General features: G+C 37.1%; 2 protein-coding genes across 2 annotated transcripts; both read right to left on the reverse strand.

Moving 5' to 3' along the window:
- Window positions 1-328: 328 nt before the first annotated feature.
- Window positions 329-5,077, reverse strand: mib2 (mind bomb 2). The gene is made up of 5 exons (XM_065308610.1): window positions 4,563-5,077; window positions 3,955-4,300; window positions 1,779-3,886; window positions 1,401-1,722; window positions 329-1,339 (listed from the first exon to the last, which is right to left on the reverse strand). Exons 1-5 carry the CDS (start codon window positions 4,618-4,620, stop codon window positions 1,162-1,164), a joined length of 3,012 nt encoding a protein of 1,003 aa, XP_065164682.1. The 5' UTR covers window positions 4,621-5,077; the 3' UTR covers window positions 329-1,161.
- A 320-nt stretch (window positions 5,078-5,397) lies between these two features.
- alpha-Man-IIb (alpha-Mannosidase class II b) lies at window positions 5,398-23,068 on the reverse strand. The gene is given in 5 exon segments (XM_065308609.1): window positions 5,398-6,553; window positions 6,556-8,559; window positions 8,616-9,015; window positions 9,816-10,276; window positions 22,270-23,068. Coding segments are annotated over 4 exon segments (3,507 nt in total). The 5' UTR covers window positions 10,161-10,276; window positions 22,270-23,068; the 3' UTR covers window positions 5,398-5,795.
- Between the last annotated feature and the right edge of the window lie 324 nt (window positions 23,069-23,392).

The following is a 23,392-nucleotide window of genomic DNA, read 5'->3' on the forward strand; positions in this document are numbered from 1 at the left end:
TGAATGGTAACATCTGCTGGTATGGTTTAAAGGAAAACTAGGCAACCATACATACATAACTGTAATGGTTGGTATATTGGCATGTTAATTTACTATAGAAAATAAAGTTTTGTTTCGCGCATGTTTAATTTGGAAGCGACAAATGAACAGTGCTAATCACTTTTGTATTCTTTCTCCTGTGATTAAAATTTGAATTACTTTTCAAAACAAACACGAAAATTGCGATGTGATTACATAACCTCAATTATTAACTACATTTGGATATTAATTAAAAACAAAAAAGTGTGTTCTGTGCACTAAAAATAGAAGTTTTGTCCGTTATGCAGTATTTTAGAGTTTTTCATCACTTTAATTTATTTTTTATACAAATCAGAAACATATTTGCTCTCTAATCATCATTTCTCCTTCATGCTTTGTTCGTTACCTGCAGAAAATCAATGAAACATCAAGTAACTCACCAAAACGCATTTTCGATTAGATTAGCTCAACTTCATTCACAAGATTCCAGAAATATTCATATTTGGAGTACAACTCTCTTGCAGTAATACTTTACTTAACACCTGCGTTTGATCAAGATGTTTGATTTAATTTCGAAGACATCATTCTAAACTCTCTATCGATCTACCCCTAACTTTTATACAATATGTTCAAAAACTTAATGATATTTCGACCTGGATACGTGTGCGTTCCAAACTTGGGTGAGAAGACAACAGTCCATACAATAAATCACAGAAACAGAAATAAATAAAATTCATAATCATAGTAAAAATAGTCATTTTGTGCCGAGCAGCAAAGGAAAATAAATATCGACGGTTTGATAGCACTGGCGTATAGCGTAAACATTAAATAAGTAGAAAAGTTCAAATACTGGACAGAACAATCCTTGAGGCAGTGTTTCGAAAGATCTTCACCTTCCATCATCGTAGCAAACCTTAGCAAATATAATCTAAACATTCTTTTAGTTTGTTTTGTAAATAGAATTATGTATGTATATAAGTTTGATTCGTCTTTTTCTGTTTCCTCATAGATATCGCGTACAATGCGCATATAAATACTTAATTAAGTTATTTCGGCTGCTTAAGAAAGGGTAGGACTAACAACTAAAAGGAAGTCTAACCTAGATGCTAGCCAACTACGCCTAGGATCTAGATTTGTTAGATTCTAGTAGATCGGTATCTTTTTGGTAATAGTCTTCCTGCACATATGGCAGATCTTCAGGGTGTCGGCGCATTTCGAGCATGTGCCATGCCCGCAGAGGAACACAACATTGCGCTTCCTCTCCATGCATATACTGCACGCGTGACTTTCTTCGATTTCAGCTATTTTACATTCCAGATATCTGAAAATTCAAAATGTACAAATTCAATTTGCAGGTTATGTTTAACATGAGAAAAGTTTACCTCATTCTTTCAGCACTTGGTTGCCTACTTTTCGCTGGAATCACGCGGCCATCTTTGGTGATGCGCTTCTGGACAGGCGCGCTGCACTTAAGACACTTCTTCATGCGCGAGGAGCAATCCTCACAGGCGGGTTTGTGATTGCACGGCTCCAATCGGACGTTCTCTTCGGACAACTCCGAACAGACTAAGCATTCGACGGGTTTACTACTCACGCTGACAATTTCGTTTTGGTAGTGATGATTTTTGTGATTCGGAGAGTTTTCCTGGGAGGAATTGCCCAGTTCGATGTTTTTATCGTCAGTCTTTCGACTTCGCCGTGAATCTAAACATTTTTATAAAATTTTTACTTTATAAATATTCATAATATGAGTAACTTACTTTTAGGTTCCTCAATTCTGGTAACAATCGGACTATTCCGAGCGTTTTCGGTTAAATTATAACCGTCAATCGCGCGCTCATTCTGTGATGAAGTGGTAACATCGCCAATACTATTCTGCATCTGATTACTATCCACAATAGGTTTATAACTCTTCAACAACTCTTGCATATTGCTATCCTGCAACAATCCCAACGCAGCCTGACTCTTCGCGTTCAAAGCATCCATATCAATACCTTGCTGAATCAAATAGCATGCTATGGCAATGGCGGCTCTATGTTCAGCCACCTGAATATTCTGATAAATAGAATGAATAGCAGGAGCATCATCACCCCTCACTCCCGAAGTAATTTGCGATCTTTTTATAAGGACAATATGAAGCGCAGTGTCGCCATCTTCATCTTTCGCGTTGATATTCGCCTTAAGCCTCACAAGCAACTCAATTACTCCATAGTGTCCTTGACTCACAGCGAGTAACAGCGCAGACTGATTGCGATTATTACGCAAATCAATATCGGCCTGTCCCTGCCTGACTAGAATCTCCACCACCTCCACGTGGCCATTCAACGCTGCCAAGTGCAGCGCCGAAAACCCATCGTCTTTCTTCACATCGACAAGTTGCCGCGCTTGCGATAACAATTTACTCGTCGCGAATGCTTTACCCTTGAGCGCCGCATGATGTAACACATTAAATCCACGCTTATTCCTAAGCGTAAAGTCTGTGCCGGCGGCAGCGCATAGCAGCTCAATGACTTGTTTGCTATCCTTACCAATGGCGTCGTGCAGCGCGGTATCCCCATAACAATCAGTACAGTTGGGATCGGCGCCTGCTGCTAATAAGATTTGAATCGCTCGCGCTGGATGCTTATGCGCGGCTATATGCAACGCAGTACAACCACCCTTATTCGCCACATCCAGATTAGCGCCTGCTTTAATTAAAATATCCAGGATCTCTGGTTGGTTGCCGAATGCAGCGTAATGCAAACAAGTATCGCCATCGTTATCTCTAACGTTAACATCTGCGCCAGCTTGAATTAACAGACTCACAATAGCTACATGACCTTGATGAGAGGCAACCTGCAGAGCTGTTTTGCCACCATTTCGTAAATCCACTGCAGTGACAATGTTTGGTGAGCGTGTTAACCTGGACTCTTCCAAAATCCGCCGCACAGTATCAATTTGACCCTGCGCGGCGGCCTTAACCAACTGCTCTTCAACTCCGCTGCCGTTACCTGAAGTACATGAGTTTGTACTTGCAGGCGGCCATAACATAGATGGCTCTCTGCGTTGATTCTGCGAAGCGTCCATTGAATTATCTAGTTCAGCAGCGCTCCCTGGTACAACTCTCACACACTGCGGATTTAAGGTCCATGCCTGTCCGTTTATCTGAACTCGAAGGTCACCGTCCGAGTAGACTTTGATGATTTTACCAAGTTTACCAAGTGCATTGCGCATCACGTCAATCCACTCCCCGTGACCTCGCTGTAATTCTTTTACTTTACCAGCGTCGTTTATGACGGATACAATATCACCGATTGCGAAACTGTTGACTTTCGCAAGACTAGCCGGATTGTAAGTCCAACGATTCAAACCTTCATACTGGACTCGAATATCGCCTTTATCAGTGACTCTGTGAACGGTTCCTACCTTACCGATGGATTCCGCCATTTTGGGATTCCAACCGCCATGGCCCTGCTGCATGAATTTCAACTGTTCAACGCTTACGATGACTTGTACTTTATCGCCGACGCTGAATGGAGGCGGGCCCTGGCGACTTGGTAGCGCCACAGCCGTTTCGATGTTTTGACCCAGGACAGGAAGATGCTCCGGGTAGTAGAAGCCACCACTGGCGGCTTCCACACATTTAATATCGCAGTTACCTTTGTGCCCGAGACGGTACACATTCGTTGAGCCTGAAAACCATGCGACATTCGCGACTGATCGGCATGATTCGTTGTCCCAGCCGCGAATATCCAGAACTTTCCCGGGTTTACCATCGCCGCCATCTTGATCACCCCATTCCCAGTTGTAACCTCTTACTACCTTTGCACCAGCAAAGATGCCTTTGATTTCAACCTTGCGTGCGTGTGTACGAAGACTTAAATCAACTCTAAACACAAAAACAATAAAATCACATAAAATCACAACAAAATTTTATTTTTTTGATAAAAAACTTACCCTAAAGAAGAAGCTAAGTCAAATCTTTTAAAAGGATGATTTATGTCATGTTTATCATTATGGTAACAAACATAACACAAGTCGTAGTCAAAGCAAGTGGCACATTTGTATCTGATGCCCGAGATGCCTTGACTCTTGCAACCATCACAGACGATATTCGGGTGCTTGACGCCGATTTGTGCGTTGTCAATCACACGCAGATCATACATGCCAAGGTATCCCACTCGGTAGTTCGTCCGCGATCCATTGTCCCATTGAACCACCACTGTCTTATCTGGAGAGGTTCGTGCGGGCGCTCCGGACTTGCCAATCTCACATACTGTGCCCACATTTCCTTCACCACCATCTGAAATTGGAAAAGTGTCAAAATCACAATGTAAACAACTTTGATATTGAATATGTTTAATAAAATAATAAACAAGTAATTAAATGCAGTCTAAAACTGTTTAATCATGTGTGCAAGACAAATGCACATAGTTTTTGCAATATGAGTATGCATAATTTTTAAGTAGTTTTAATTCTATCATATTTCACAATTGATGTTCATTTGTTTCTGCTCTTGTTTACTTTTCATCTAATTTTCTATTGGTTAGAATGTTTCTTCTTACCTTGATTGGCCCAACTCCAATCCGGACCTCTAACAATACGCACCCCAGGAGACAACATATTCTACCCGTTCAGGTAATCGTTGAGTGTCTTAAAAACTAACGAATACGGTATGGCGTTTTTGGCCGCTGTTGCAAGTGCGTTATGTAAATGTGCGTCGTGCTTCACTTGTTCCGCCCGGAATTAATTAGCCGCGGCGTCGAACGCGTGTCGTCATGACCGTCGCTGGGATTTTTGGCACTCGGGGATTGTTTGGAAGCCGCCGTTGGGTGAATCATTGCGAAGAACAGTGGTTCTTCTTCGCCGCGGCCGACTTCGACGTTGGGAAGATCAGACGCGGCATGACGACGTTCGACTAACAAGATAACGCGCCCGCTCGACGGAACTCAGCGAACACGACTGAATTAAATTAAATTAGGGGAGAGTAGTTGTTTATGTTGCGTTTTACATTTTACGCTGTTTACTCACTACGCGCACTACTGCTAATGATGATTGCTTTTTTGGGGGAATGTTTGACAGCAGCTGTTGTATTTTGACAGTTATTGGAATAACCTTCAAATGATATTCATGTGTAAAATCAGCGAAATTTGAATTGAATTTAGTTAATTTTGTAATAAAATAAGTAAAAATACACAGAAGAAACTATTAACAATTAGAAAACACTTGTAAAAGCCCCAAAAACTTGTTTTATAACAAGTAAAATAAAGTTTTAGTTGAATAACCAGCTGTCAAACGTCAAACGAAAATCCCTAGAATATTTTCTTAGAAAACAACATGTTATTTACAATTTACAACCGTTTTACGCATGGAGTTGTTTGTTTCTCATGTATACTAATATTTCAATCAGGAATGGAATTTATTGATTTACAAGTGACGTAAATGACTCATGATTTGCTAACAAACTTCACTTTGAACTAAACAAATTACAAAACGTTACACACATCAGACAGACACATATATTATACTTCAATCTTTTGTTTCTTATATCCGCATAAATATTTAAATATATATCAAGGTTTTAAAATAGTAAAATTTCTATTTACAAATAGCCTAAACCTAGTAACTAACAATCGCGCTAGATTTCGCCTAACTTTTATACAAAAAACTTTAACGTACTGAACATACACCACATACAGTGTGTCCCTCTCGCAAGCATAAATAAATCAGTCATCAAATGCACTAGTACACTTTTAAGTCTTTCCTTTCCGTTTAACAATCTTTCCAAAGTAATAACCTTAGGCAAATGTAATGTTATAAGTCTGAATTCCCATCGAAGTGATCTCTATCCCCGAGAATTCCTTGAATGGCTGACCTTGTTTGTCCAGACCAGTGAGGCTGGTCTTTTGCACCTCCGAAATCTGCGCAGGACCAAACGTATCTCCCTTCTGGAAAGTACCTTTGGGACACGTATAGTTGAGGTTAACATTGCACGCATAACCCTCACGATGCAAAACAAAGAGGGCGCTGTTGGCGGGGAACTGCGTATACACCGGATCTGGTTGTGTACGCAGTGTTACCACATGCACATCACAGGGAATTTCATCCGCCAGTTGAATAGTAGTGTCATTCAATTCAGCGGTGTCTTCCAAAATAAATACTCCATAGGGATAATTTAAGCCGTGTGACAGATGATTAGAGTATAAACTTGGACTAACGTAGTTTCGTGTATTAGTTGAAGCTTTTTGTGCTTCGTCTACTTCAGCGGGGTTAATGTTAAAGTTCCGTACGGTTTCATAGTCGTCAAAACGATTACGAGCTGAAGCGCCACCTGGTGTAGGTAAGACATCTTCTAAAAGTAACCAGAATTTATGTGTTGTCTTCCGGTTGTCCACTACACCTTCGCCCATTCCACGGGAATCATCATAAAGCGTACGGCGGTCCAACATAACCTCTAAAAAGCCAGGCTGCCAGGAAGCAGCGCCTTGCGCGTGGTTCGTAAGTAAAGTCACTCTTAATGCTTCATCTTGAATAAACGCCTGTGTTGTTATAGGAAGTAATTACCCTCGATACCAATACGTTCTACTTTTATTCTACGTTGCATCGAGAAGCCATTACTATCAGTATAGAACTCAGGCGGTTCGCCATTTTGTACTTCAGTAATCAATCGCATAAACAGCTCAGTTTCGCGATTTTTCGGCGGATTTTCAAAATCCACATCGTTCTCAATCCAAATCGCATCGCTTAACGCTTCAATATGGAATATTCGTACAGTATGCACCAAGAATGGACCGTAAATGATTGAAATGTCGCTGGAAACGCCGCCGGAAGTAATGATGATGCTCATTTGTTCACGGTACTGTTGCAGCACGTCCTTTTCGATGTCATTCTCGCTTGGATCCGGCATGAAGAGATATGCGCCCGAGTGAAACTGCGCGCTGCGATACGCAGCGAATTGAATGCCGCACTGGACAGTTTTCTTTGTACTCTTTCGCGTGACGGATTTCATGAAGCCAGTTAAACCGTTGAAGAGTATGCGTAACTTGGTATTCTCTAGCTGCACGTCGCCATTTTGTGTGTTCTTCAGTAGGAATTTCGTCGGTAGGAAGGGGCTGGTCTCCTGGAACTGTTTTCGGTGGCATTTGTTGCAGTAAATCAACGACATCTTGCCTTTTGTGCCTTTGGCATGCACCAAATTGTATGAGACAATGGTTAAACCGGGAATTTTCGCTATGAATATCAATTCGTATTCGTCATCGGAAATATGCATTTTTGTATTGCCTTCTAAACTATTCCAGACTGGATTTATCTGGTAGGCAACTTCTTTACCATCATTATCGTAGACTTTTACATTAAATGTATTAATCCTAACCTGTACAAGTTGATTTTGTTCCTGGGCAACTGAATTGAACAAAACCAACTTGCGACTTTTGCCCGGTTCAAGAATAATGATGGTTTTCTTTGGTAGTTTTTCATACGCGTCGCGTTCAAGGTCACTTAATAGAATATTCCGCTCGGTTTTCAATGGAGTGTTGCTCTCGGTACCGAAAATAATGGTTTGTAAAGCATTCTGTTGGATTTTCACTGTATCACGCAGACTTTCAAACAATTTCAGCCCGTAGTCCCGCATGACGAACGATTTCGAAGTGCCGGTGATTGCGTCGTGATGCTGGAACAATCCCAAGTTTCTCCGCGCGATAACGAGCTTTTCATAGTCCCTCTCGAGTACCTTCAGGTGCGGCAGAAGTTTCTTCTGTCTCGCGCCGTTGATCGCCAGCGTGTAGAGAATCTCGGACGCGCGTAAAGAATTCTCAAGTTCCCGATCCAAGATTTTCATAAAGGGACGCGTCGTGAAGTATCCCGACCAGTACGCCGGGCGTCCTTCAGAGAATATGTCCGAGTACACAAAGAAATCACCCTGTAAACTCGGAAACTCCGCCATTTTCGTGCGATTCAAAATTGATTCGAAATAATCACGCGGTGTACCAAACGCGATTTCCGTTTTATATATGTGTTTATGCTCGTTTATGTAGTTGATCAACTTCATGTAATTATTATACTGCTGGTCCCATTCCTCAACCACATTATACCGGAAGTCGTCGCCGAGCGGCATGAGTACCACGTTGTGAGTGAAGAGACTTCCGGTGCGCGCGTATTGTTCAAGCAGGAGTTCGGCTTTTTCCTTAACATTGTGCTGGGTGATATTTTGTGCTTTTACGGAGTACTCGGTGAACTCGCCGGGTACTTTCCGGAAGTCAAAGTTGAGGCAGACGTACGGATGTGGGCCACAGCTGTGTTTGATGGAATAAATGTCAAAAGGTTGATTATGTGTTAAGATATGTCCCGTGGAGTCGGATGGGGCCCAGTTGGGTTGCCACCGGAAGTCACCATATTGTTTCCATGCCAACCACTGCTTCCATGCGTAGTGGATACGTTGGATGACTGTACCTTCAATACCGGAAGATTTCAGGAGGTAGGGAACTGTATTACCATGACCGAATGGATCAATGGACCATCCTGATTTTGGTTTTATGCCTAAATTTGAATGTAACCATTGATGACCTGAAAATAACAAATTTATTCAACTTCTAAACACAAAACAAATATTTTTAGGTTACCTTCAATCAGTTGATCAATAATAGCGTACATATGTGAGTTTGCTTCGTCAGTCATAACCCATCCACCGGTTGTAATTTCCAAACGTCCACTCTGTGCGAGTTGTCGCAGCGCCCTCTGTTTACTAGGATGCGCAACTTCCCACCAAGCGTTCAGAAACGCCACCTCTGACCAAATAAAGGTTAGATTCTTGTGCTGTTGCAGCTTCGTCACCATATTCGACATGATCGGCCGAGATTGATAATGGAAGTAATTCTCGAAGGTTTTCAACCATCCGGGGTCGTTATGTGAGTGCGGAACGATGATAACCTTCAATGGTGGTCGATCGGCGTCCATCTTTTGCTTCTCAAACCTATCCTCAAACTGTTTATCCCAGTATTCTTTCATTTTCATCCATCCAGGCTGGAAATTCAATCAATTTTATACTAGTTGCACTAAATCTAATTAACTTGTCGTGCAATTAAGTGTCTGCGAGTCTAAAGTTTTTAAAAGTTCGCTTTTATTAAGTGGTAAAGTTTTCGATGCGCCTGTCGATATAGAGTCGAGTCGAGCGCGGCGCGGTTTAAAGTTTAATTAACAAATGGAACGCGTACGCCGGCGAGAGTGCGGAGTAAAATTCATTTACGATTATTTCCCGTCTTCACGGCTACCCGAATGGCGGCGTTAATTGGGTTGCCTGTGTTTGGGCTGCGCTAGTTTTCGATTAAATTTGCCTGCGAGTTGAAGTCATTACGCTCATCGATTCGCCGTGCGACGAAATGAAGCGGAACACGAAGCCGGAATGCTTTTAGCTGCTTCCCGGCAGTATGAAACATGTGTGTGTGTGTGTGTTGGTTGCAGAAAATTCGAAACCGAGAAGAACATTCATACAAAGTGAATGCACGTCTTGCAAATTGCTTTCGGCCGAAGTAGACGCAGGCAAACGCGCTCGGAACATTTTCTGGATGAATTCTCCGGAGGGCGTCGCGGAGTACACGTTTGTCGGCATTCTTTATTTCGCACTCTTCCAATTCCGGTTCCGTCCTGTTTCGCAATTTTACATTTCAAATTGTCGTGGAGAAAAAAGCGCATGGAATTTAATTCACCACTTTCCTTTGTACGCGTGTACAGGGAATTTGATTTTAAAGTGACATTTTAACATTTAAGTTGGCAACACTGCCGGAATTCACTCTAACCTCACTACAACACGTGTTTTCACTTACTTGAAAATCAAATCCTTTAAATACTTCGATGGTATTCACATCGGCGTCGTTTTTCTCCATTGGTAAACACTGCACTCTTTCTCGCACCTTCTTCTCCATCAAGATGGCGGCTCTGCTTGCCTTGCCATTATTAGAGTGATTATTTTCGTCTACGTCGTCGTTGGCACTCCTCCCGACGCTAATCAAAGCGTCCACATTATGTCTTTGCAGTGTATCAGCGGTGCCGTTGGGGGATGAACACCCACTTCCGCAATTCACGTAATACAGACATAATAATACCGTGAGGCCAACGCCACACATGACGAACACCTTCGGCGATATTCTGCGATGGAACTTCACCCCCATCGTGAACACAAAATTCTTTTTTGTTTTGAATTTCAATCAAATCGAATATAATACTGATAAAAATGAGTTGTAATCGTTCAGTACTTCAAGCGACGCTTTGTCCACTGCATTGTTATCTGAAACGAAAGCAATTGCATTAAAAATGGCGGCCGGGGAAAGAAAAACAGTACGACAATGAAATGGCATGCTTGTTATGCGATAAATGTGGTTAATTGGTCGCGCGTCGCATTGAGTTAATGCACATTCGTTACTTTTTTTACGTTGTAGTGTATACAAAGCGAGAGATGTAATTTAGTACGGAGAATCGTTTTTAATTAGCAAATTTGCCGCCGCATACCGAACAGAAATATTTACAACAGTGGAATTTTCCTTAGTTAACGTAGCCTACACACACAGCACTAAAATAACAGAATATTTTAGGAAAAACATGCTAAACTGGTTGCATAATTAAAATCTCTGCTAAAATTTTAATGTAAACAAAATTAGAACAAATTTTGGAATGTTGCAAAATCCTTTACAATTTTAAAAATGTGTGCTTAATTTTCTTTAGTTAACATAGTCTACACACACAACATTAAAATAAAAGAATATTTTTGGGAATAAAACATGCCAAACTGGTTGCATACTTAAAACTCAGAGAAATTTGAAGCTAAATACGGAAAAATTCAATTTTGAAAGTTTAAAAAGCACTTTAGCTCTACATTACGAGTAAAATAACACAATATTTTTAGAAAAACACGCAAAACTGGTTGCATTCTTAAAATTTTAGTAAAAATTATAATAAACGCAAGTAAAACTAATTTCGGAAACGTTTGTTAACGTAGACTACACAACGAACACAATACTAAAACAATAATTTCAAAAAATCATGCAAAACGGGTTGCCTAATCAAAATCTCAGTAAAATTTTACGCTAAACTTAAATCCAATTTTGGAAGCTTGAAAATGACTTTACTAACATTTTTTGCACTCTTCGAAATGTATGCCGAAGTTCAGTAGCTGTTCGCTGGTTTTCTAGTCGGCAATGAAACGACTGACCATTTATAAACATCGTAAAACGTTTAACGCACACCGTTCGTTCAAATTACCTCTCGGCAGTTACTCCGTACCCGCAGCGCGATTGTTTTAGCTTTCGATATTGGTTCAGTTTGCGCCCAAAGTTTTCAACGCGCGCGTAATTGCTTCGCCAAGAGTTTGCACAAGCGACTTGGAAGAAACGTCCGAAGTTAGAACTCACGAGTACATTCAAACCTCACGACTTGTAATAGATTACAAATTTACTAAAGTTTCTTTCGATATTCTAATTTTAATTACGCCTGGTACAGTTTTCAAAGTAAGCCAACTTTCACTTTCCCACAGGAGGGAAACGAAGAAGATAAATAAATAAATAAATATTCCGAGTATGTGAGATTATAAATTCATTTTCTGTGAAAGTTTTCCTGATTTTCTTTTGTCTTAATCTCTAAACAGTTCGCTTTGTTGCATTTTCTGTTGGCGGAATATTTTATACACAACAATTAAATTTCTATAGCGTGGAAATGGAAATGTGAATAATAAATATTGAAATATGGTACATGCTTAGATTTTATGCGTTACGCGTTCTAAATTCCAATATATACGCATGCGTTGTAATGACGAATAGCGGGAGTGGGCATGGGCGGAGCACCGTGGTATAAATTCTCATTTTGTAAGAAATTATGGTGTATTGATAGTGAATTATAGTAAAATCATTCATTGTGAATCAATTTGGATTGTTATCGGAATAAAATTATGGTAATTCAATTGATTACGAGCATAATGGAAATATAGGAATATACACTTATTTTTTATTAACTTTTGTCTGCTGTTTTAGTAAAAATGTAAATAATTTTTATTTTACTTTGCAAGACCCTGTATATATTGATTCGATCAATAAGATTCAAAATTTTATTTAAAAAATGAAAAATGCTAATAATTCACTTAACGCCATCTAGGAGTCAATTATTTGACTATAACTATGATTGAATCTTCAAAAAAACTTTCATCCCTTATTTAACACCTTATATATTATAATTTTCAATATTTTATCAATTATTCTACTATTCTAGGCAAAAACCTATCTAATAAATCTTAGATCATCAAAATCTGTCCACCCGTTCTTGAGTTATAAGCGTTGTAACTAACACAATTTCATTTTATAGTGCTATATCAAGTGTATTGTTCCATATTGTTCGAGTAAGTAAATAACAAAAACAATGTACATGATTCAAATGTATCTCTTACGTGTTTTTCCTTCAACAATAGCAAATAATTGTCTTCCAAGTAAACTAAACTAATAGTTTACTCGCTTTTGACCCAAGTCTAAGCCTAACTTGTAACAAGTAAGAAACCCATCGCATGTTAACACGAAGTGGGTGACCTGGTGGCACTTTGCGGTCTGCATCAAAGACTAGAAAACCTAGGTAATCGAGCGTCGGCGTCAAGCTCAACTACGACCGACTAAACATCATGAATGCACGTAATTGTTCACATAGGTAGAGGAATTGTATAAGCAGATATACACATACAGGAAGTTAAAAATGTCCGTATACACATTGTATTTTATTGCTGGTGGACAAATTGATGTGAATAAATAATTCGATTGAATGATTGAACGCGCCGAATGAACGAATAAGCGAATGAAGCCGGCCGAGCGAACGGATGCCACCGTTTTACCGAGCGTGTGTTTATTGTTGCGCCCGGGAGCGGCGGGCATCTGTGTGTGGTGACGGCGCAATCATTACATTCATTACATCGACGGGCGCAAACTCTACCCGCACGGTTTAGATTTATATTTAGATTTCGTGTAGATTTACTTTGATTAGGTTCATTTTACATACATTTCAGCGGTTGGGTTATACAAGGTGTTTAAAATATGAATATTATGTCACGCATGCAATATTTTGGCCAAAAATTGTAATTCTTTATTTTGTAGTAATGGTAATGAAAGGTTTTCATAATTTTTTCGTGATTTTTTTGGTAGTTTTCGTGTTTTGTAGAAATTTTTAATTTTTTTTTTGTTAAAAACTTAAAAATTTGATAGAAATACAATCCCAAAATTTTATAATCTATTTTTATTTGAAAGTGTGTTCAAAGAGGAATATTTTGATAGAACGAAAATTCAAATTGCTCAATTTTTGACAAAGTTATAAGCAAAAAACGACTGAAAAACATGAATTTTTATAAATTTTAAAAATTCAAAAAAATTATTATTAAAAATTGGCATTTCTCAGTGTAAACTAATAGTATATTAAGTATCAAGTGTGCTAAACGGTACTTTAACCACGAGATTGATTATGGGCGAGCGTGACTAAAGTAAAAAATTGCAAAAATTAAAAAAAATTTCAAAATATTCTAGTTTCCGTCGTTTGACAGGTGATACCAAATTATTCACACATAATTTTTGCATAAATTTCCATCCTGCTCTACCAGTTTCACATGATTAACTCGATTGATCAGATTTCACTGCTTCTTCGTCACCGGTTTGTCATTGATGCGAATAAAATCGAATGAAAACCCGTTATTACTCTCACACTCTCCACTAGCACTCAAACGAATTGCGCACTCGAAACGTGTGATCAATGTAATTATCTAATCACACTCGCTTCATTTGAAACAAAAGCCCAACCTCCACAAACAAACACATTATATAATTTATAATTAATTCAATCTTCGCGTACGATCGCCAGATCTCCGCGTTTAACTTGCATAATAACAGGAACCATAAATTAGACGCGGGCACAACGGAAAGAATAAAAAATAAAGAATTTAATTAGTACTTCCTACAATTCGTTGGTAATTTATATGTGGTCGTAAATTTAAATGTATGACTGGTCGAAAATTGTGAAAAAGTTAACAAGATCAAAGCGTGCTTATAGTTGCAGTCATAGTATGGCTGGTCGGTGGAGGTTGTTTGTTCTCTGCACGCTGATGATAGTAATTAACCGTAGGACGTAATTGTCCTCCATTAGCGATGCACGTAATGCGCAACTGGTAATAATCTGGGCGGCTTGCGATGCGCAACAAACTGCAAACGATGCCAGAACTTTTCCTTATATAGTCACGGTGCTATTACTTAATTTATTATAGTAAGGTAAGTATTTATATAAGAGTCGATAAAAATAAGAAAAGTAAATGTGAATTTTAAATTTACGCAGCTTTAGCGCCATCTGGGATTTAATTATTTAGCTATAACTATGACTGAATCTCTATACTACTTTCTATCGCTTATTTAATAGCCTTCACGTCATAATTTTTAATATATTAATGATTATTCTGCTATTCGTGACAGAGATGAATTCAAAAAATCATAGATCATCAAAATCGGACCAGCCGTTCTTGAGTTATAAATGTTTTAACTAACATGACTTCGTCGACCCGCAAAAAGTGGAGGGGAAGCAAGTGCTGGAGCCTCGCACGCGTGAGGGCATATGAATTTCTTGACACACATCTTCCCCCACCACTTTTTGCGGATCAAACAGGAGTATAAAAAGTTTACTCAAAATTTTCCAAATACAACTTTAAATGCTCGTAACTTTCTGCACAATTAACTTATAACAACAATTCTCTCGCAGTGTTATAAACAATTTAATTCTGAATCAGCCGCAAAAAGAAAAATTAAATTATATCAAATAGTTTTAAAGTTATTAATAAATAACTAAAACATTGCAATAATATTTTCCTCAGAATTCAATTTTAAATGCTCGTAACTTTTTGAACAATATACTAAAAACAAAAATTCTTTCACAATATTATAAATAATTTAATTCTGAATTATTCCCACAAAGAAAAAATACATTATCTCAAATAGTTTTAAAGTTATTAATAAATAACTAAAACATTGCATCATTATTTCCATTTCTCGTAAGAGTACCGTGACTATATAATCCAAAACGCAACAGAAACATGAGAAACAAATATTCCGAGTAATTTAAGACTAGTTTGACTAATTCGTTAATAATTCGCAGGATGTGTGCGCCGAGTTTCCTGCATCTCTTGAGACGGCTGGTGTCTCTATTTTTAATTACACCTCATTTGCTAATCCGGTGGCAGCGTCGGCTACGAAAAAAGGTGGAAAAACAGCGTGTCGGAAATTAGCGCTGAATGGCGGTTGTTAAAACACCGTTAACGCGCTCGTGCGCGCCCAGCTGACGAGCAAACTTCGGAGCTGAATCAACAAAGCGCAGCAGATGCATTCAAGTGCTGAAGTACACAATTGCACACAGAACATACAATTTCTTTGATGATCAATGAATGAAAACCTTATTCTTGCTAAATTTAGGTTAGGATAATATAAATAATAACGAATAAAATTTGTTATTGTTGTGTTTTGGTTTTCTCGTGATATTTTTACCATTTTCTTTGATATAGATGAAATTTATATTTGTTTAGTATTCGAAGCGTCGTGCGGTTAATAAATGGCGACCTATAAGTAACTTCTTTCAATTAAAACACTAAAATTAAATCGTCGGGACTGGGTTAGTGACACATTAGTGCCGCAAAGTATCAACGCATGTACAGGAGTATGGTGCACCGGTTTTACTAAGTTTAGAAGTTGAAATTTGGCCACGGACCAAATTATAAATATTTTTTACATCAAATTTCTATCTAAATCATATACCACACAAAAAAAACATAAAAATATAACCAGCAACGCATAAAAATAAAAAAAGTGGAAAACACGATTTTTGACGTTTTAACCTCACTTTTGCTAGAAATTTATGTAGTACGTATTTATACCACGAGATGTCGACATAATTTTTAAAGTTTCACATTTTTCAAGGTTTTAATCCAGCTGGGATTAATTTATTAATATTTATACATGAAATTTTTATCTAAATCCAAATGAATACAAAAATAAACAGAAAAATTAAACCATAGACAAAGTATGTTTAAAAAGGTATATTTTTAAAAGAAAAAAAGAAAAAATTTAACTATTTTTGACCAAGTTATAAACAAAAAACGACTAAAAAACTTTAAAAACTCGAAAAATAATTAAAAAATGAAAAATAATGAAAAAACACATTTTTTGATGTTTTAACCTCACTTTTGCTAGAAATTTATGTAGTACGTATTTATACCACAAGATGTCGACATTATTACTTTTAAATTTTCTGATTTTTCAAAGTTTTAATCCACCAGAGATTAAATTATTAACAATTTTTCTTTTACCGAAAAAAAAATTTAAAAAACGTAAAAACACAATTTTTGAAGTTTTAACCTCACCTTTATTCCATATTTATGTGCTACGTATTTATACCACAAGATGTCGACCAAACTTTTATGTTATTTCAACATTTTTTCAACTTTTAATCCATCAGGGATTAATTTTTAAAAACTTCATACAAGAAACTTTGAAAACCCAAACATTTACTCAATAATAAATTAAATATTTATTATTAACTCGTGTAAACTTTACTAATGGATTTCAATGTTTCAGGAGCGTAAATAAAATTTTCAACGTGTTTGGAACTTTGTTTAAAATTAGAACCCATTACGAAGTCATTGCGCTGGATCAAGTTACGATGTCGTCAATTTTAATCGAAAACTAATTTATGTATGCTCGCAGGTACACGCCGGGCGATATTTCCGGATTGTTGATTGATTAAAAATAAATGCGTAGATATGCATGCCTCATTAAACACAACAAGTGGGAGAATTTCGCACGCACCGATAAATATGAATTGATAACGGACAATGCATCATTTGAACCGAAATCGAAACTCATTGTGACAGAACCAGAAAAGATAACAAAAGCAGGTATACAATAACTACACGAATGAAAAAAATTTGATAAAAATGTAAAAATAGAATAATAACATTTCCGTTGTAGCGTGGTGTGATGTGGTGTTAGTTAAAAATGAATTCAATACAACTTTGATTAATGTAAAGTTATTTCAAGGATAATGCATAGTTATTTATTGTAAATTCAGCGTAAAAAAATCAGAGTAATTGAAATTGTTTTTGTAGTAAATTACAAAATTTTGTATGTTTGTTTCGCATTCACGGCTAAACTATTTATTGGATTTTGATAAATTTTGGTATGGAGATAGATATGACATTGGAAAATAACATAGGCTACTTTTTTCCGCAAAAATAAAATTTTAAGAGGGTGAAATAAGGGTTGAAAGTTTAAATAGCAAATAAATCATAGTTATAGTTACTTCAGTCGAACCCAGATGGCGCTACAATAAACCTAACACAAAATTAAACATAATTTACACAGTATTTATTATATTTAATTTGTTATTCCAGTTTATTATTAAAATTTTTTTACTGAAAATTTATTTATTTTTCTAAATTTATAAATAAATTATACTCTATCCTCTTTGAAAATATATGTTGTATTATACCACTATAGAAATTTTAACAAACAACATTCCATACAATAATTTCATATTCCATGCATATTACAACATTGAACATTGAATAACAACAATCATAATACACTCGTGCGCCGCGTCTCAATCAAAACCGAGAAAAACCCACTTCAATTTATTATAATAATATTGAACAATAACATGCAATTAGACTTGACGGCCTGACACAAATTTACAGCTGATTTTATAACGTGATAAAATCATCGGGACGTTTACAGCTGAATTAAGTCGCTACATTCAGCTATACCGAGCTAGGTACGATGTAAATTGTGCTGCATGTGCTGCTGCTATTAATGTTCAATTTAAATATTTAACGCCGCTTTAAGTCTACGCGCATAAACTATTGTTTTTGACCGATTAATGAGTTTTACGCTTGCGATTTGCAATTCACGCCTGGCACATTTGTTCTATTACTGCACACAATTGAAGTTCAACAGTTATAAACGATTGTTTATGCTCCATTACATAATGATTACGTGCGATAAGAATGATTTGAATATTCTACACAGTGTTTGATTAGGAACAACAAGAATAGTTTTTTTATGAGGTTAGGTTATTGGTGTTGAAATGGTATCAACATAATTAAACCGCGAGTAAAGCACGCATGCGCAGATGTAATTTTCATGGTGTATTATAAGTTGCATAGGGTTAATTGGATCCGCTGAAAACCTATTCAGATTTTCATGGTAGAAACGAATAAATTCGTTTTTGATTAAGTAGGAATTCTATGTCGCACAGTTCAAGGTTGACGGTGTTTGCAAATTAATCAAGTCATCACTTTCAGTCGGTAAATCCGCGTAACTCAATATTCTGTTACATAAATTAATTCCATTACTCAATAAATCCTATTAATGTCGAACTACTCATCATCACTCTATGCAAACACTCAAACAAAAAGGTGTTTGACTTACGAGCGATCGAAGCGACTTGTGGACTTAACAAATTTGTCCGGATAAACGAAACCGTTATGCTCTTCGGTAAATATCCAAATTAAATACGCAAACATGTAAATAATAGACGTAAAGAGGCGCGTGTGTCCAGGTGTTAGTGGTGGAGACAATCAGAAGTATGTTGCACGTCGCACGACGTGCGTCGAATATATTATATTTCGGATATATATGAGTATTTACAGGAAAAAAAGTCGTGTTAGTTACAGCATTTATAACTCAAGAACGGCAAGACAGATTTTGATGATCTATGTATTTTTGGATTCGTCTTGGTCTAGAATAGCAGAATATGTATTAAAATATTTAAAATTATGATTTAAAGGGTGTTAAATAAGGGATGAAAGTTGCTAAAGTGCATTATTAGCTTTTCTCATTTCTTTAAAATAAAATTACGATTTTTATTGATGGAATCAACACATATTAGGTCCAAAAAACAAGAAAATAAAAATTAATTACATCTATAATCTAAAAATGAATCGCAAAATCTGTTGGTAAGTGCATAACTCAACAACGCCTAAACCAATTTGGCCAATTCTCTTTTTACAATGTGTGTTAAAGTCCAAGGATGGCTTTTACAGCAAGAAAAATTAGAATAATTGCCGGGAAATCCCTAAAGACAGCCCTTTTCTATAGGATAAAAATAAGCATTGAAATTCAATCATAGTTATAGTTAAATAGTTAAATCCGAGATGGCGCGCTGCAGTGCATTATTAGCAATATTTATATAATTAATTTCTTTAAAATAAAATTGCGAATCTTATTGAGAGAATTGACACATACTATGTCGAAAACAAGAGAGTAAAAACAAATTACATTTTTATTAATCACTACTGGGACGAAATCGCGGGCAAAAGCTAGTTTTTAATAAAAACTACCGGAGCAAAAGTTAATATCAAGTAGAAGCAAATGATATTTTTAGTTTTAAAGTTTTTAGTTTAAAACTTGTTTTGCTATTAATTAAAACTCGAAAAGTTGTTAACGCGTTGACTGATAAAGATAAAAATCTCGTGAGATTGACGGAAATTTTCAAACGGAAGATTTCAAAAGCGTTTCACGGAATCTCAACGAATCGCCGGTCGCCATTGTCGACGCAGTCGATGAAAAGCAGAGATAATGAGGCAATTAGAACGGTAATGACGACCGCCTGCGATCGCGCGCGCGCTGAAAAACAAAACACGCTCGGCCGTAAACTGTGGATAATGCATTTTTGTCACAATTAAAAGCCTCGAAGACAATTAAAGCCACCAGAACCAGAAGTACGGTACCTACACAACCTACGAGTATACCTGAGTGACGAAACAAAGAAAAAACAAAGAAAACCATGTTGTATTCAAAGTTATTCGCGTTACAAGTAAGTGTACTTATCTTGTAACGTCGTTATGATTCGTCACGCATGCGCCATGCACCAGATCGCGCATGGTTTATATAATGTCACGTCTAAAACGCAAAATGCGTGATAAAAATCGCATGCACTTCCGAGTGTCGTATACCGGAATTTATTGTTGACCTGTTACTAGAGCATGCAATGACATTAACATTCAAAACAACCATTTACCAGCGCTGCAAAACATTCAAAGCCTTTACAATGCATCAACAAGGAAGTTATAAAGATGATAAACACACATAACCTATAAAGTGAGCGGTTAAAACTGTCGGAAAGCATTAGAAGCCACAGCGACATGTATATACACTTAAAAGTCATGTATGTATGTGTGTTCTTTATTAACTGCTTAACGAGTCGGCGGATTTTGATGAAATTTGCAGAAAATATTCAGAATAGTCTAGTGAATGATATAGTAAAGTTTGGTTGCGGAAATATTACTAGAAGGGTGAAAATTTGGGGGTTAAAGTTGTTATAGAGATTTAATCATAGTTATAATTATATAATTCAACTATAGATGGCGTTAAAATGTATATAACTCGTTTACTGCTAAAATTTAATAAAACAGCAAATATTCTTTGTGTTTTGGGTTGCATAACATGGAAACTCGCCTCAAAACAACTTTTGTGCTCTAAATTTACACTTCATTGTAGTTATTTCAGCTTGTCTCTATGCCTGTGCCTGTGCTTGTGCTAATATATCAACACGATATTAATATCAGCATTGCGTCTGAGAATTTGGGCCCGAAATTAATTATGAAAATATTGTTTTGGTGACGTTCCAAGCATGACGCGCAAACGCGCACTTAAATACTTAGATTAAGCGCGCACATACGGCTTAAGTCATGAAAATCTAAGCACGGGTATGTGTGGCTTACGTCGCGAAACAGGTGCGCGTCGCGACACGCTAATTTTCATCAACGTGTTTTCATTCGATGACATAATAACACAATAACATACATTTGCCAGGGTTTAATTAAGTATTTTGGTTATTTAGACCTCTTAAAATACTTATATAATTAAAATAATAATTTTACTAAATGGAAAGATATATTATAAATGGAAATATGAGTGTTTTTGTTTGTTTGTGACGCTTTCACGCGAAAACTATTTAAGCAATTTTTATAAATTTTGGTATAAAAGTAGTTCTGGTAAAGGAAAATGATATAGACAACTTTTTATCACAAAAATGTAACTAGAAGAGAGCAAAATAAGACTTGAAAGTTAATATGAAGAGTTAATCACAGTTAAAGTTCTAAAATTCAACCCTAGATGGCGCAAAAGTGCATTTTAAACATTTTTCCTTTCTTTTGAAACAAAATCGTAAATTATATTACAAAATTAAGCCCAAAAATGGCAAAAGAAACAAAAAGACTAATTAGTCAGGCCACTTTTTATAACCTGATAAGGTAAATTAGCTTATATTGAGTGTTATCAGTGACAGACATTAATAACACACCTAAATATATACTTCTGGCTGCCACGATTGCGAGTCACATATTTCATATTTGGAAAAAAGCTTAATTTATTTACAAAATTAACGAGTACAAAGCATTAGCGACTTATACCACTTAACTTGATAAGAAACTGTTGTTTTTCCACAGAGTTAAACGCAAAATTTCGACTTTTACTCAATTTCATGTTATTAAAGTTGCCTAACCTCACATGTCACAGTGATTGACATTGATCATTCAATAACACATAACTTTTCCGGAATATATAATGCGTCACATTTGTAATCATCCCCAATGTATGAAATTCCATACGCCCAGCCAAGCCAAATTATGATTAATCCATCGCTCATTTTATGCATTGCGCTCTTTCACGAATCCGTGGCGCATACCTTTGCGCGCGCTGCATTGCAATGTGCGAAATGTGAATTTATGAAATTCGTGACAAACGAGCGCGCGCCGCCCCACGACGACGAATTTTTGAATCATTATGATTATCATTAATCTTCATTCATCGTAAAATTATAAAAAAAACTTGACAATCAAATGTTTTATGCCAATCGTAAATTGTTTGGAAAGTAGTAAAATCACAGCGTACGGTGACTTGAAATGAAATTTACGAGAAATTGATAATTGGTTTTGAAAGTACCGGGAGCGTAATTAAATTAACGGGTGTTGATCACGTTTCCTATTGGCGTGTCACGATTGCAAACATGCAAATAAACAACCGAAACAAAAGAATAGAAAATTTAAGAGAATATTTATTGTAACGCTTCATTTATCAACCTGACAAGTGTCAACATGTCAGCAAAAAGAAACGAATAAGTTACAAAGACATATTCTAATTACATTTCATACATTTACCGCAAAACACGCGCGTAATGCGATGAAAAAGTAATGAAAAATTGCGCGCGTCAGGAGAAAAAGACACTCACCTCAGATTATAAATGATCTCTGCGTGTCTCTTGCGTTTTCTTCACTTGGTTTTTATCGTCGTCTCGGTTTTTTTTGACTTGTTTTCGGTGATTTTCGTCAAGGAAGCCGGTATTTTTCCGCTGGAAGGTTTTAATTCAGCCGGTGAACACACTCGAGCGCAGATTGCACGCCGATCCACTCCGAGTAAAAAGCCTCTGTGTGGTCGTCGAGTTGATTAAAAACTGTCCACTCGTTATTCTTCAGCGTGGTGCTTCAACTGCCTCCGGTTTAATTGCGTTCGCTGCTTCACGAAATTAGACTCTGATAAAATCAATTACAGGCACGTCACAACAAATATCTCACGAGGATTTGCCGCAGCGGAAAATTATTCAATCTATAAAGTTTTCAAACGCGCTTAGAAACCGACTGGTCAAGTTATGTTGGTTCTCACGGTTGGAAACAAGACGTGCGACGAGTCGAAGAGCAAGAAAACGTTCTTAATGCTGCGCTCTGGCGAAACGAAATTGTCTCCTTCGCTCGTCTCAAGCCCAAGGTGATTTGCAAAATCGATCACAATCACGATTACACACGCAAAACGAACAAATTATCACACGCACATGAATATTGTTTGATTTTTTTTAATAAATACAAAGTCTCAAAGGTGTTCTTTTGTTGTGTAAACAAATGTTACAGCGTTCCGCGAAGAGAGAAGAGTTGCCTGGTGTGGTGGCACGGCGCGGACCAAACGCGAGGAACGTGTTCGACCGACTGAACAGCGTCGGCCAAGCGACCACCGACTAAACGGGCGGACGGAACGAAACGAAACGAAAACCGGCGCGCTGCGCGAGTACAACTCCGAGCACACTCTGCTCTTGAGACTGTATTCTACACGTGAGGAGAGAAAAGAGATGAAGAGTGAAACAAGAATAAAGATGGTGGGAAAAATGCAAGTTGTGCAGTTTGCAAGGGCGAGAAGACCCCGAAAGCAGAAAAAAACTTGTAAGGTTTCCTTTACCTTCACTCACTTTATTTTTATTTACTCAACAAGCAAGATTTCAGACTTTACAGTCTAGAATTACTCAATTACAGCCATAAACAAATTTAAAAGTGCCTTTGACGATTATTTTATGTTTGTGATTTGTT

This window comes from Atheta coriaria, unplaced genomic scaffold (assembly GCF_025399875.1).
Source record: "Atheta coriaria isolate IRGN ID8LTWV9N9 unplaced genomic scaffold, Caltech_Dcor_3.1 hic_scaffold_7_pilon, whole genome shotgun sequence".
NCBI lineage: Eukaryota > Metazoa > Arthropoda > Insecta > Coleoptera > Staphylinidae > Dalotia > Dalotia coriaria.

What these genes read in the sequence shown, in the direction of transcription:
- mib2 (XM_065308610.1), bottom strand. Translation starts at nt 4,620, where the DNA reads ATGTTGTCTCCTGGGGTGCGTATTGTTAGAGGTCCGGATTGGAGTTGG. An exon ending in GACTTAGCTTCTTCTTTAGG is followed by an intron (nt 3,887 to 3,954) that starts GTAAGTTTTTTA and finishes TTTTGTGTTTAG; the next exon opens with AGTTGATTTAAGTCTTCGTA. An exon ending in CCAAGTGCTGAAAGAATGAG is followed by an intron (nt 1,340 to 1,400) that starts GTAAACTTTTCT and finishes TTGAATTTTCAG; the next exon opens with ATATCTGGAATGTAAAATAG.